Raw genomic sequence first — 13,564 nt, forward strand, 5'->3', positions numbered from 1 at the left:
ATTGCGGTATAAAGACATGCTAGCTTTAGCAGAGCTAACCAACGTACCTTGGCTCTCCCTCCTGCTCCTGAGCCTCTTCTTCCTCTTCCTCACTGCCACTGTACTCATATTCCGTCTCATCTACACAAGAAGAGGAAAAATATATGATAATTACATGCAAAAGAAAATGTCAGGACGATTCAGAAAATCGCACATAAATCTGCTAATAGGCTTTCTACATTCAATAAATACAAGTCAAACTAACATCTTACACATGATAACATTACCGGAGCAGAGAAACTATGGTAGGACCGAGGTTTTCTCTAACTTCACAGACTACAGCAGTGACGCCAACAGCCCACCCTTCCCAGGAGCTTACCTTTCTCGCCCCTCTTCTTGCGCGTGCGGTCAATGTGGTCCTTCAGCTGGATGCGGACCTGCCGCTCGTTGGGCTGGTCCCGGATGTACGGGTGCTTCAGAAGCTGCTCGGTCGGGGGCCGCTGGGTGTAGTTCTTCACCAGGCAGCCCTCGATGAAGCTGAAGAACTTCTTGGACCTGGAGGAGGGAGGGAGGGACAGAGAGGGAGGGAATGGAAAAAGATATGAAGAGATGAAGAGTAGGAGGAGACGGATGGATGAAACGAAGGAAGGAGGACAGTGAGAGGCAGGGATAAGGAGATAGGGGTGGGAAAGTGGAAGAGAGGAAATATTCGTAGGTTTCTTTTGAGATGGTTGGACAGTGCATCAGATAGTTGTGGGCAGAGCAGGAGCTTAGGACACCCACCATTTCTTGGACTTGAGTCGAGGAGGCGGGTTTCTGGGGATGAGGAAGAGCGCTCTCATTGGGTGCATGTCGCACAGCGCTGGAAGACAGGAGCAAACGCACACAGATCAAAACACAAAAAGTACAGATCGACCGAAGCAGGTATGGCATTCCAGTTGTGTGTACAGACGAGGGTGTTAGCTGTGGTTAGCTGTGGTAATCTGGAAAAAGGTAGTTTGACTTACGAGGAGCTCCTTCTGCCATCTCAATGGCTGTGATTCCACAAGACCACAAGTCACTCTGCAAGACAGACAACACAATGAGTATACGTGTGTATGTGTAGCGTGTGTGTGTAGCGTGCGTGTGTGTAGCGTGTGTTCTTACTCTGTAGTCGTAGGTAGCATCTGGGTTCTCGTCACAGGCAATGACCTCGGGGGCCATCCAATAGGGTGTGCCGATGAAGGTGTTCCTGCGGCCCACTGTCCGGTCCAGCTGGGCGCTCACACCAAAGTCCACTGGAGCACAGAGAACCAGTCAGGATCAATTACAAGCAGTTAAAAGCAGTCTATTGAAAGCAGAACCAGAGCACCAGTTTGAATGGGTCAGAACCAGTCTTTCGAAATAAGTAAGCTTAGAGAATTTCTATTTCAAGAATGCAAAGTAGGTTTATTCCATTGATCTTCTGCTGGGATCTTAAAGTTCTCTAACTTCAGCTTCTCCACTGTTCTTCACTGAACCGGGATACAGAACAGATAGGAGAGAGTCTCACCCAGCTTGACCTCTGCGTTCTCCGTCAGCAGCACATTCTGACCCTTGATGTCACGGTGGATCACGTGATGGGCATGCAGGTGAGCCAGGCCCTGAGGAAACACACAGAAACACCCATAAAACCACATGTCCCAGCATGCATCGGTCGAGCTTCTGGGTTGACCCGAATGGGAACTCACCCTCAGGATCTCTCGGGAGATGTAGGCGATCCAGTCCTCCTTTAGGGTGTTGCCCTTGGTGTTCTTCACCAGGTCTGTGATGGAGCCTGCACCACAGAACTCCATCACCAGCTGCAGAGACACAGGGAGATGTGGTAAATGCAAACACACACTACACCAGTGAGAATGTAGTCAGTCACACAGCTGTGTGGAGCTGAGAGACGGGGGGCCTGACTCCCTGGCCTCCCTTTCTTCTTCTCTCTCTTTCTCTCTCTAGGAAAAGCTACGATGGGAGGTTTTTGTTCTCTCCGAACTTACTGGAGATAAATCTCTCACTTTATCTGCGGCTCTGTACATAACTCTCTGTGTCTCGCTCTCCCCTTGTCTGTGTATGTCTATTTGTCTGTGTGTGTGTGTGTCTGTGTGTGTCTATTTGTCTCTCTGTGTGTGTCTATTTGTCTCTGTGTGTGTGTCTATTTGTCTGTGTGTGTGTCTGTGTGTGTCTATTTGTCTGTGTGTTTGTGTGTGTGTGTGTGTGTGTGTTGTGTCTCACCCAGAGCTGGTCGTCGTGTCCTGGAGGGCTCTTCTTGATGAAGGCCCCATAGTAGGTAGCTATGTTTCTGTGGTGTGAGTACTTCTTCAGCATGTTAATCTCCAGTTTAATCTCCTCCTCTTCATCCTGCAGAACACACAAACCACACACAAAGAATTACTACAGGAAGAGAACAAATTCCCATTGCCCTGGAGGGGAGGAAAAGTAATTCCGCGAGGTAACGGAGTGATTCGTAACAAATCACACATATCTCCCTTCCTCACTGTCCAAGTCAGACACACTATCACCGCCCAAAACCCACCGACAACTGCATATCCACACACTGAGACACATCCAGACGCACACAAACAATTTGAAGAGCATAATTTAGTTTCCAGTGTAATGGCGCTGTAACAATCCAACATGGCTGTTAACCACCCCTGGGTGTTTCTGTCGGCGGGGTAAGGAGGACAACGCAAACAACAACAATAAAGTCACCCTCCGCCACACACACCAGGAGAACTCCATTCGTTGAGTTTGTCAGTGGGTGCGAGCATTCAATCACTGCGTGTGAGCCTTCAGTGATTGCATTTGACATGTCTGTGAAGAGCGTGGCCATAAAACAGGACACCATTTGAATCGTGAAGAGTACTAAAAGACTCTTTTTTCATCTCGCTCACACACACACACACTCCCACACACACACACACTCCCACACACACACACACTCCCACACACACACACACACACTCCCACACCCACACTCCCAGACACACGCGCACAAACACACCCAGATTTATCAAGACAAGCAAGCAGGGAGGAGTGAACCCATGTACACTGCACATCACTCTCCGTTCCCTCCTCGTGTCCAATCCTTGACATTTACGGCGTCTCGCTGGGTCCGCCGCTCCCTCCAACACAGCCACTCTCCTTGTCTGACAGGATGTTTACCCCGGCCTACCAGGGGGAGATAAGCCGGGCCACCGGGGCTGAATGATTTAACACACGGGCAGGGCACTACATGGATTGCGGAGGGGAGTTTTGAAGTTGCCGGACAGTGTTTTCATACTAATAATGTATTCATGTAGCAGGCACTTTTATCCACTGCGACTTACAGAGAGGTGGGGATGGTGGCCTTATGATGCTGTCCAACAAACTGAGCTGTTCTCACCCCAGTTGACATGTGAAGGCTTACAGGCTGGATGTGAAAGGGGGCCTGACTGTCACTACACACACAGATCTGCGTGTCCTCCACATAGACCTCCTGAGGAGGTCATGAGACCAGTCGGGAATGTGCACTTTGACCTTTAAGACTGAACTGTGTCGGATTTCCAATGGTCATCTGTGGTGGGTCAGTCAGACAGCCACACAGCAAATTGTGTTTGTCTAACAGCAGGAGTTCTTCTAAAGGTCCATCTCACGAGATTGGACTCTTTATTGAGTATTAAAACACTCAATAAGTAGAATGAACACTCCAGGTGTTAAATTAACACTTTGAAATGTGCTGTGCAGCCAGTCAGACAGTCAGTAAGCCAGACAATTACGCAGTCAGTCAGACCTGAATACCTTCTTCGTGTCACAGTCATAAAGCCTCATCGGGTTTCACAGGAGTTCTCAAAGTAATCTGTCACACATGGCCAGACACACACCCCGGGTCTGTGTGTGTGTGTGTTTGTGTGTATGTGTGTGGAGGCATGGGGGGTCTAGGTTACAGCTGCTCAGGCAAGGAGACACTCATGCAATGACATCATCTCTCTCCTCTATCTCACCTATTCTCTCCTCAGCATTTTTTATTGGCGTTTCGTCGCTTGCTCTTTCCCTGTCTCTCTCTCTCTCTGTTGCTCACGAACTCTCTCACACTCCCCCGGAACAGGACTTGAGCTATCCTAAAGCTACTCATTGTCGTTTGTTTTTGTGAAATGGTGGCGATGGAGGCGGACATCTTGATTTTAACACCACACAACGGAACAGCCATCATACACAGCCCTGGAGAGATGTCCACAGAAGGCAGGTTTAATGAAACACCAAATATTCTAAGGACCCTCTGAGACGAACACACCGTGGGCAACACTTTCAGATGGGAACATGATGTAACACTAAACATCTCCATCTGTAAAGTAATATTAGATTTAGCTATTCTAATACAGAATACGCGCAAGTTCAAAGAGAGCGTGGGATGTTGAGGGGAAGAGAGCCGAAGCACAAGAGAGCTAGTGGGAAAGGAGAGATAGGGACGGAAATACAGAGAGAGAGATGGAGAGGGAGAGAAAAAAGTGAGAGGAAGAAAAAGAGGGAGAGGTTGAAAGAGTGGATTGGAGAGAGAGAAATTGAGTTAGAGAGAGGGTGGGCAACTGACAAGACAAATATAGAGTAAGAGAATGAGTGAGAGACTGAGCGAGAGAGAGAGAGAGAGAGAGAGAGAGAGAGAGAGCAGAGAGAGGAGAGAGAGAGCGGAGAGAGGAGAGAGAGAGGGGAGAGAGAGAGCAGAGAGAGAGAGGGGAGAGAGAGAGAGAGCAGAGAGAGGAGAGAGAGAGGGGAGAGAGAGAGCAGAGAGAGAGAGGGGAGAGAGAGAGAGAGAGCAGAGAGAAGAGAGAGAGAGGGGAGAGAGAGGAGCAGCAGAGCAGGAAGGAGGGAGGCGAGGAGACCGTGGAAAGCCCTCTTCTCCCTCCTCCCCTCCCATAATCCCACTGCACTTCTGCTGAACCTGCTCTGAGGAGAACGACACACTCCTCTTCTTTCACTCTCGTTCTGCCTGCTTTACTTTGGGTCCCTCCTTTCTCTCTCTCTCTCTCTCTCTCTCTCTCTCTCTCTCTCTCTCTCTCTCTTTCTCTCTCTCTCTCTCTCTCTCTCTCTGTCTCTCTCTCCTCCTTCCATCTACCTTTTTCTCCTCCCATCACTCGTTCCCTGTGTCGCCTCCTCTCTCTGTTCTCTCTTTCTGCATGTGAAACAGGAAATGGAATGTGGGTCAGGGAACATATGCTGAGATGTGGCTGTTGAGAGGGAGAGAGAGCAAAAATATCTAGCGTGATAGAGGAAAGGGAGAGAAACAAAGAGAGGGATGGGAGAGAGAGAGATAAAGAGAGAGAGAAAGGGAGGAGAAAGAATGAGGAAATAGAGAGGGAGAGATGAATAAGGAGGGGAAGGAGAGAGGGGAAGGAAATAGGGAGAAAGAGAGAAAGATACATAGATAAAGCGAGACAGAGGTAGAGAGACAGAGAGAGAGAGAGAGAGAGAGAGAGAGAGAGAGAGAGAGAGAGAGAGGAGCTGGAGAAGCACCGTTCTCATCTTGCTGAGCTGTAAAGCAGACCAGACGCACGGCCCTCTGGGCCAGGAGACACGTAGCCTGGAGGACTAACTGCTGAACGAGCACCACAACACCATGTGACCACAAGCGTCCGCCGCAAACCAATCACAGCATAGCACAGGATGAAAATCGGTTTCTAAAGTCAACAAGATCCCCCAACGGTCATTCCGGGTGCTCAGGCGAAGTGGAACGCTTGTTTACTAACGGCTGCGCTTGGAGAAAATTACCCTCTTAAAACGCAACAGCAAAACTCCCTGTGTGTTCTGTCTACTGCTACTGCTCTGTGGCGGCTTGTTTACATTAGGGACACGCAGCGTGGAGAGGCTGTCCCGTTTACACTCCACAACCGTCAAGCCTTCTCTTCCTCGTCACCTCAGTTCGCAGTGATCTGTACCTGTCATCCTCCTATCTGCCTGTCATCTTCCTCTCTAACTGCCATTCTCTTCTTCACCAGTCTCTTCAACGTTGAATATTTCACTCCCAATGAAGGTATACTGTATAATAAATACATGTATCTGAGACTAGGTGGGATGCCTGTCAACAACTGTTTTTTCGACTCGACTAAACAACAGTGTTTTTGTAGTTTTTGTAGAGGAGACACCAGGATCCCACACTCCTGGGGGTGGGGGGGTGACTAGTTTGTCCTTCATGAAGGACAACAGCAGGAAACGGTTGTAATGTTTCCTGTGTGTGGGTGTGCTTGTTTCATCGCTCATGATTAAGATTCCTTTAGGGTGGCAAAGCATGAGAAGGAGAGGGACGACACCAGACACCTCTGCACATCCTCCAAAGTACACACACACTCACACATGGGATCTGACTTCATCGGATATGAGTAGGGGCTTATGAAACGCCGCTGTGGCAAACACACACACACACACACTCACCCTATCCCTCCACACTCCCTCCCCTCCAAACACACACACACACACACACTCACCCTATCCCTCCACACTCCCTCCCCTCCAAACACACACACACACTCCCAAACACACAAATGTTTCGTTCCTATACATATACTCTCTCCCACACTCTGCCTCTCCCAAGCCCACCCTGAACCTCCCAGATATGGCCGACTACTGAGGTGTCGGAGGGAGACGTGGTCTGCAAGAAGCCCTCCCCTCACTTGCCTGCCATCATGGCCTATTTTGGGAGGGAAAACATACCGACTTGGTGGATGAGTATGAGGTAGTGAGCGCAGGCTGGACTTGGCGCTGAGAGTGAGGCAGTTTGTGTGTTAGGCTCTCAGAAGGAGGCCTAACCTGGATCAGAGTCTGGATGTGCTAAACCCCACCCAGGGGTCCAGAGTGTGTGTGGCTGGGGGGGGGGGGAGCAGCTACTCAGCAGGGGTGAGAGAGCTGCTCCTGGGGGGTTGAAGGAGGAGGGGGAGGGGGTGTACAGGGGGGTAAAACCTAGATTCTTACCCTGTTGGATTTGAGTGAGGACATGGACATTATGTTTGATTGGGGACACTAATCTTGTGTTGGATTGGGGACACTAACATTATGTCTATGTCTGAGATGTACAGTGTACGCCTGTCCAATGTCCCCAAAGGACACACCTCTCTAATGAACACTGAACAAACTTGGAGATGTGAGACTAGATATGTTGTGTCACTCTGGTGTACAGTGTGATGAGGTCAGCAAAACAAACCATAGCCTAGAGAAATACGTAGCTATATATAGAAAGCACAGACACACACACAGTCACCCTCTGTTGCCCTTCTCTTTTTCACTTTCCGTGTCACACACACAGTACATGAACTCTCACCCTTGTCTTCTTTCACACACGCACGCACACACACACACACACACACACACACACACACCATATCTCAGGCACAAGCTCACCTCAGTGACGTCCATGACCTTGATTGCGGCCAGTTGTCCTGTTTTGACATGTCGGCCCTGAGCAGAGAGAGAGAGAAGGGGGGGGGGGTGTTAACAGATGACACTTCAGCTCATTCACAAAGAGAAACATATTGAACAAACACAACAACAACACAGCTCGTTCCAGTGTTCCAGCCCTGTCCCCCTGCCCCTCTGTCCCCCTGCCCCTCTGTCCCTCTGTCCCCCTGTCCCCATGTCCCCCTGCCCCTCTGTCCCCATGTCCCCCTGCCCCTCTGTCCCCATGTCCCCCTGCCCCTCTGTCCCCCTGCCCCTCTGTCCCCATGTCCCCCTGCCCCTCTGTCCCCATGTCCCCCTGCCCATCTGTCCCCATGTCCCCCTGCCCCTCTGTCCCCCTGCCCCTCTGTCCCCCTGCCCCTCTGTCCCCCTGCCCCTCTGTCCCCATGTCCCCCTGCCCCTCTGTCCCCATGTCCCCCTGCCCCTCTGTCCCCCTGCCCCTCTGTCCCCATGTCCCTCTGTCACTGTGACCTTGTCATCTGTCAGTGTTTGTGTATGTAACCCTTCTCCAGACGCGCCCTGGTGGGACACACCAAGGTTCATTAAAGTGAGCTGGTGGCTACAGAGACCAACAGTGGAACAGGCGAGGTAGGGAGTTGGCAGAGGGGAGGTGCCTTACTGAAAGAGTCAAATTAGCTGGCGATGCTAACCGTGCTAACCACTGCAGACTGGGATGACATCATTCTTTCACAGAGGAAGCAGAACACAGGGGCCCCCCTTTGCTGCAGTAATACTGCCAGACAGACAGGGTCAACTTCATGGTGTGTGTGTGTGTAGGTACTATGTGTATTAGAGTGTGTGTATCAGTGTGTCTGTGTGGGAGTATGTATCAGTGTGGGAGTGTGTATGTGTGTGTTTGTGTGTATCGTTGTGGGAGTGTGTGTGTGTGTGTAGCAGTGTGGGAGTGTGTCTGTGTGTGTGTATCAGGGAGGGAGGGTGTATGTGTGCGTGTATCAGGGAGGGAGGGTGTGTGCACAAGGGGTGCTGGGGTCTGTGAGACCTCTGCAGGATTGGGTTTCCTTTGTGAGAACTGGGCTGGCGATACCTGAGCTGGACCTGCCCCCCCCCCCCTCCCCCCCCCGCCTGTCTGAGATGGGCTAGTCCGGGGGCTGACTGATGAGGGATTAACCCACTTCAGCTTAACCGGAGGGGGGGGGGGAGTTAATGAGGAGGTCAAGGCTTTGTTGCAAGGCCCCAGGAGAAGACTAGAAAGCTGTTCAGTTCAACTGGGGCAGCTGGAGACATCTACTCCCAGAGACAGACAGGCAGAAGGAAACAGAGACACAGGAAGAGAGACAGAGAGAGACCAACCGAGAGAGAAGAAAAAGACGAGGAGAAACAGGCAGCGAGAGAGATTGAGACAGCGTCGGCAGTGTGGACCATATGTCCGCGTCGAGCTTTGGAGTTGCTCCGCGTCAGTCCTCCTCCCACAATGCTGTTCTCTCTGCACCGTCCTGCGACGAGCAGTCACCATGACGACGCCCATGGCCCCCCGTTGCGTTTAACGAGGGGAGGGGTGGCAGAGCATGGGCACAAACTGGCGGGCCTGAGACAGGTGTGTTTGTCGTGTGTGTGTGTGTGTGTGTGTTTGAAGGAGAATGCGAGTGTGTGTTACAGACACAGTTAGAGTGTAGGTGTGTGTAGGTTTGTGTGTAGTTGTGTGTCTGACTGAGAAAGCTAGTCTTTATGTGCGTGTGTGAATGTAGGTTTGCGTGTAGTTGTGTGTGTGACTGAGAAAGCTAGTCTGCATGTGTGTGTGTGAATGTAGGTGTATGTGTGTGTGTGTGTGTGTGTGTATGTGTGTGTGTGTGTGTGTGTGTGTGTGTGTAATTGAGAAAGCGATTGTCCGTTCCCTCGGGGGATTTGGCAGACCACTCGGCAGATTTAAAATCTCTGCTGAGACAGGCAGTGACAAAGACACCCTACTGGGAGAAGGGGCCTTCTGCCAGGAAGCAACCAGCCTCTACCACCCCAGTACAGGACCCCAGTAGGACCCAACCACCTGCTACACAGCACTGCCCCGCCCGTAGCTGCCTGTGGATATGCCTGAAAGACCACCGTATGAACGCACCTTAAACACTGACCCACTCCTACAACACGGACTCTGTCCCAGTCTCTCTGTACATGTAAGGTGGTCAGGTGGGAAGTCCGAGAGACACTCCACAAGGAGGCTTGAGGAAGGGATGAGGAACTATCAGAGATGATTGACCCTTGAGGGTTTAGGTTGGTTGAGGGGCAGTTCTATGGGCATATGTGAAGCCCTCTGTGACATGCTTGCGTGTAAAAAGGGCTATACAAATACATTTGATTTGATTTGATTTGATGAGGAGCCCAACTCTTTCTGAGCTGGGAGGGGGCGGTGGGGGTTTCTGTCTGGAGGAGAGAGGGGAGGGTAATCTTGAGAGCTGTCGAATGACTGGGGGGATTAATGTTTGTCAAACATGCACACACACACACACACACTCACGCACACACCCATGTTAACAGACCCCATCTGCCTCATCCTCTACCCAAGCAGAAATGAAACTACTAATCAACATAAAGTCTTACACTGTTCAACCACGAGACAGCCTGTGTGTGTGTGTGTGTGCCTGTGTGTGTGTGTGTGTTTGCCAGTTGGTTAGGGTTAAGGGATGACTCAGCAGCGATGGTATAATGGAGGAAGACACACTGGAGGAACATGGAGGCCAGCTTCTTACATTTAGTCATTTAGCAGATGCTCTTATCCAGAGCGACTTACAGTAGGTACAGGGACATTCCCCCGAGGCAAGTAGGGTGAAGTGCCTTGCCCAAGGACACAACGTCATTTGGCACGGCCGGGAATTGAACTGGCAACCTTCTGATTACTAGCCCGCTTCCCTCACCGCTCAGCCACCTGACTCCCTCCTTCTTAATGGAGGAACACACACTCGAGGAACATGGAGGCCAGCCTCTTAATGGAGGCTGATGGAAGTCATCCTCTGGGGCCGGGGTGCACACCAAGGTTCACTTAAAGCACACACGCACACAAACATACCCACACTTTTAATCAGTACTCATAACTTTATATCCTATTCAGTCTGGCCCTTCCCTCACCTTGAGAATTTGTAGAACACATTCCTTTCTCCAAGGGATTTTTGAACAATTTGCTGGTTCAAGCGCAAAGCAGTGTGAGCGAGGGGGGCTGGTAGAGGAGAGCCAGCGGGAAGGGGAGGGAGAGAAAGGAGACCGAAGAGGAGATGGGAGAAGTAGGCAGAAAGAGAGAGAGAGAGAAGTGAGGCTTTTTGCTGATCTAAGCTGTTATTCACCAGTCTGGGTAAAAGAGTGTGTCAACTTGTCTTTATCATCTCAATGAGTCCCTATTAGAAACTCATTCTCACACACACACACACACACACACACACACGCACACACACACACACACGCACACACACACAAGCACAAAGTTACACACATACACGCACTACAAATGCACACACACACACCAACACCCCGCACAAACACACTCACGGACACGCACCACACATACGGTACATGCTCGCACACACACACAAACACACACACACACACACAAACCCACACACACAAACAAAGTCACGCACACACAGACACACATGGCGGCAGCACCTGTGTGGCTCCCCTGACATCATGACAGGCTGTGACGAGCATCTACTAAGTGTCAGCCTTAGGCTAGCTCTCAATGAGGCCCTCCCTCTCATTTCTCTTTCGCACCTTACCTTCCTCTCTGTCTCTCTCTCTCTCTGTTCCCTTACTGTCCTCCTACTCTCTCCTCCTGTCCTCCCATTGGCCCTGCAGCATCTCTCTCCCCCTCTCTCTCTCTTCCTTGTTTCTCTCCTTACTGTCCTCTATCTCAATCTATCTTTCTTTCTCCCTCCTTACCTGCCTCAATCTATCTCTCTCTTTCTCTTTCTCTCTGTACATTCCTCTCTCTCTCCTTACCTTCCTGTCTTTCTCTCCTTCCCTTTCTCCCCCGTCTCTCTCTCTGTCTCTCTCTCCCTCTCTCTCTCCCTATCAGTCTCTCTCTCTCTCTCTCTCTCTCTCCCTCTCTCTCTCTCTCTCTCTCTCTCTCTCTCTCTCTCTCTCTCTCTCTCTCTCCCTCTCAGTCTCTCTCTCTCTCCCTCTCTCTGTCTCTCCCTCTCTCTTCTCCCCTCGATCGTTCTCTTCTTCTTCTCCTTCCTGAGGTTGGGTTTCAAACTCGTCTTTGAAGTGAAAATAAATCCTAGCTGATTGGCAACAGCCCAGCTGGCCTCTCACTGAGTGTGTGTGTGCCCAGGTGTGTGCGCGTGCCTGTTTGTGTGTGTTTGTGTGTATGTCTGTGTGTCTGTGTGTGTGTGTGCATCCCTATGTCTGTGTGTGTGTGCATCCCTATGTGTGTGTGTGTGTGTGTATGTGCATCCCTATGTGTGTGTGTATGTCTGTCTGTGTGTGTGTGTGTGTGTGTGTGTGTGTGTGTGTGTGTCTGAGCAAACGTGAGTGTGCGTGGGAAGGCGCTGCTAGAGAAAGGTGATAAAAGTGACCTCACATTGTGCAGTTACTTAACTATGAAGCTGTCCTGTACTCCGAGAAAATGGAGTCATAACTATTTCCATGTGTCTATCTATCTGACTAGCTGTCTGTTTGTCTATCTATCTATCTGTATGTATGTATGCATGTATGCATGTATTTATGTATGTCTCACAAAGACTATACTTACCGTACTGCTTAAATATTTATTTGACCAACAGCTGACTTCCTCTTAATGTTCTCTCTCCATGTCCAGTAAATGGATAGCTTAAGTACATGATGCTGCCCTGCTTCTGCCTATAGTGTTAAGTTACTGTCAGACAGGAAGTTGCACTGACCAATCACAGCAGCTACTGATGGAAACGTGTGCAAACCATGATTAGACCACGTGACGTACGCATCTCCCCTCCGCAGCCCATTCTACACCAGGGTCTTTTGATAATCACCACTGACTACTACGAAACCAAATTCATTCCTATTAGCTGGACGTTGATTCAGTCCACAGCGGCTGACATGAACCCCATACTCACAGTAAACTAGCCAGGGATTAGGATCCACACAGTAAACTAGTGACATGTCTTTGGGAGAACTAACTAACTAACACGAGACACAAACAGTAAACATTTAAAGACAACGCTCCCTCACAGGAGCCATTTTAAAAACGCTGCGACAAGTCCCAAAGTGCAGAGAGCTTCCATTAACTTCCCTACCCCCCTAATCCCCCCCCCTCCCTGGTCACCCTCAGATGAAGCTGTTTGAGGGGACAAGGACACAGCCCCCCCCCCCCCCACACACACACACACACACATACATACACACACACAAACCCTCCAGTTCATAAACTACAACCAGTAATCCGGCTGGGGGCTGACCCAGGAGCCAGGCACTCGGGGGGTTAATCTGGGGGTCTCATTAAGGGGTTCCTGTCTGGACAACACCCCTGCCCCCCCCCACCTATACCCTCTCCCTACCTTAACTAACCATTTACCCCTGTCTCAACCGTAATAGCAAATGGCAGTTCAGACAGCCAGAGGAGTTTGACGTAAGCTGATTGGTTTAGCTCTGCAGTGATGCAATGACCATCAGGAACAGGGGAGGCGTAGTCATGGTAACGGTTCATTTAGGTTAGGATTGGAAAACAGGACAGAAGGCAGAAACCACAACACACTACAACAGCATCAGGAGAGAGAAGGAAGAAAAGGGGGAGGCGGAGAGACAGGATGATGAAGAGGAGGAGGAAGAGGAGAGAGTAGGGTGAAGAGGAGGAGGAGAGAGAGGAGGGTGAAGAGGAGAAAGAGGAGAGAGAGGAGGAAGAAGAGGAGGATCAGAGCTGAGGAAGGCCCAGGATGTCATGTGTCTCTCAGGAAGATGTAGGCCAGATAAAATGGAGAACAGAGAGCTGCACTTCCCTGAGGAAATACCAGAGGAATATAGTCATTCTGTACCAACACACACACACACTCACACACACACACACACACACACACACACACACACACACACACACACACACATACACATACACACACACTCACACACACACACATATAAATAGTATGTGAACATTCTCACAGGCTACAAAGATGATGAGGGTAACATAAACAAGTATATAGTATACACACAGAAAAACTGAACTCTGCCCTGTCTGGCCAGG

General features: G+C 50.3%; 1 protein-coding gene across 8 annotated transcripts in view; it reads right to left on the bottom strand.

Moving 5' to 3' along the window:
* map4k4 (mitogen-activated protein kinase kinase kinase kinase 4) overlaps positions 1–13,564 on the bottom strand; it is a 61,132-nt gene that overhangs the window by 28,131 nt on the left and 19,437 nt on the right. For all 8 annotated transcript variants that reach the window (XM_062457706.1, XM_062457707.1, XM_062457715.1 and 5 more), the window contains exons 3-11: positions 7,354–7,410; positions 2,221–2,346; positions 1,689–1,799; positions 1,511–1,601; positions 1,126–1,256; positions 987–1,041; positions 763–841; positions 359–534; positions 48–120 (exon numbers count right to left, since the gene is read on the bottom strand). In XM_062457706.1, the coding sequence (XP_062313690.1) occupies positions 48–120; positions 359–534; positions 763–841; positions 987–1,041; positions 1,126–1,256; positions 1,511–1,601; positions 1,689–1,799; positions 2,221–2,346; positions 7,354–7,410 (899 nt within the window). The remainder of the gene's footprint in view (positions 1–47; positions 121–358; positions 535–762; positions 842–986; positions 1,042–1,125; positions 1,257–1,510; positions 1,602–1,688; positions 1,800–2,220; positions 2,347–7,353; positions 7,411–13,564) is intronic.

This window comes from Osmerus eperlanus, chromosome 3 (genome assembly GCF_963692335.1).
Source record: "Osmerus eperlanus chromosome 3, fOsmEpe2.1, whole genome shotgun sequence".
Classification (NCBI taxonomy): domain Eukaryota; kingdom Metazoa; phylum Chordata; class Actinopteri; order Osmeriformes; family Osmeridae; genus Osmerus; species Osmerus eperlanus.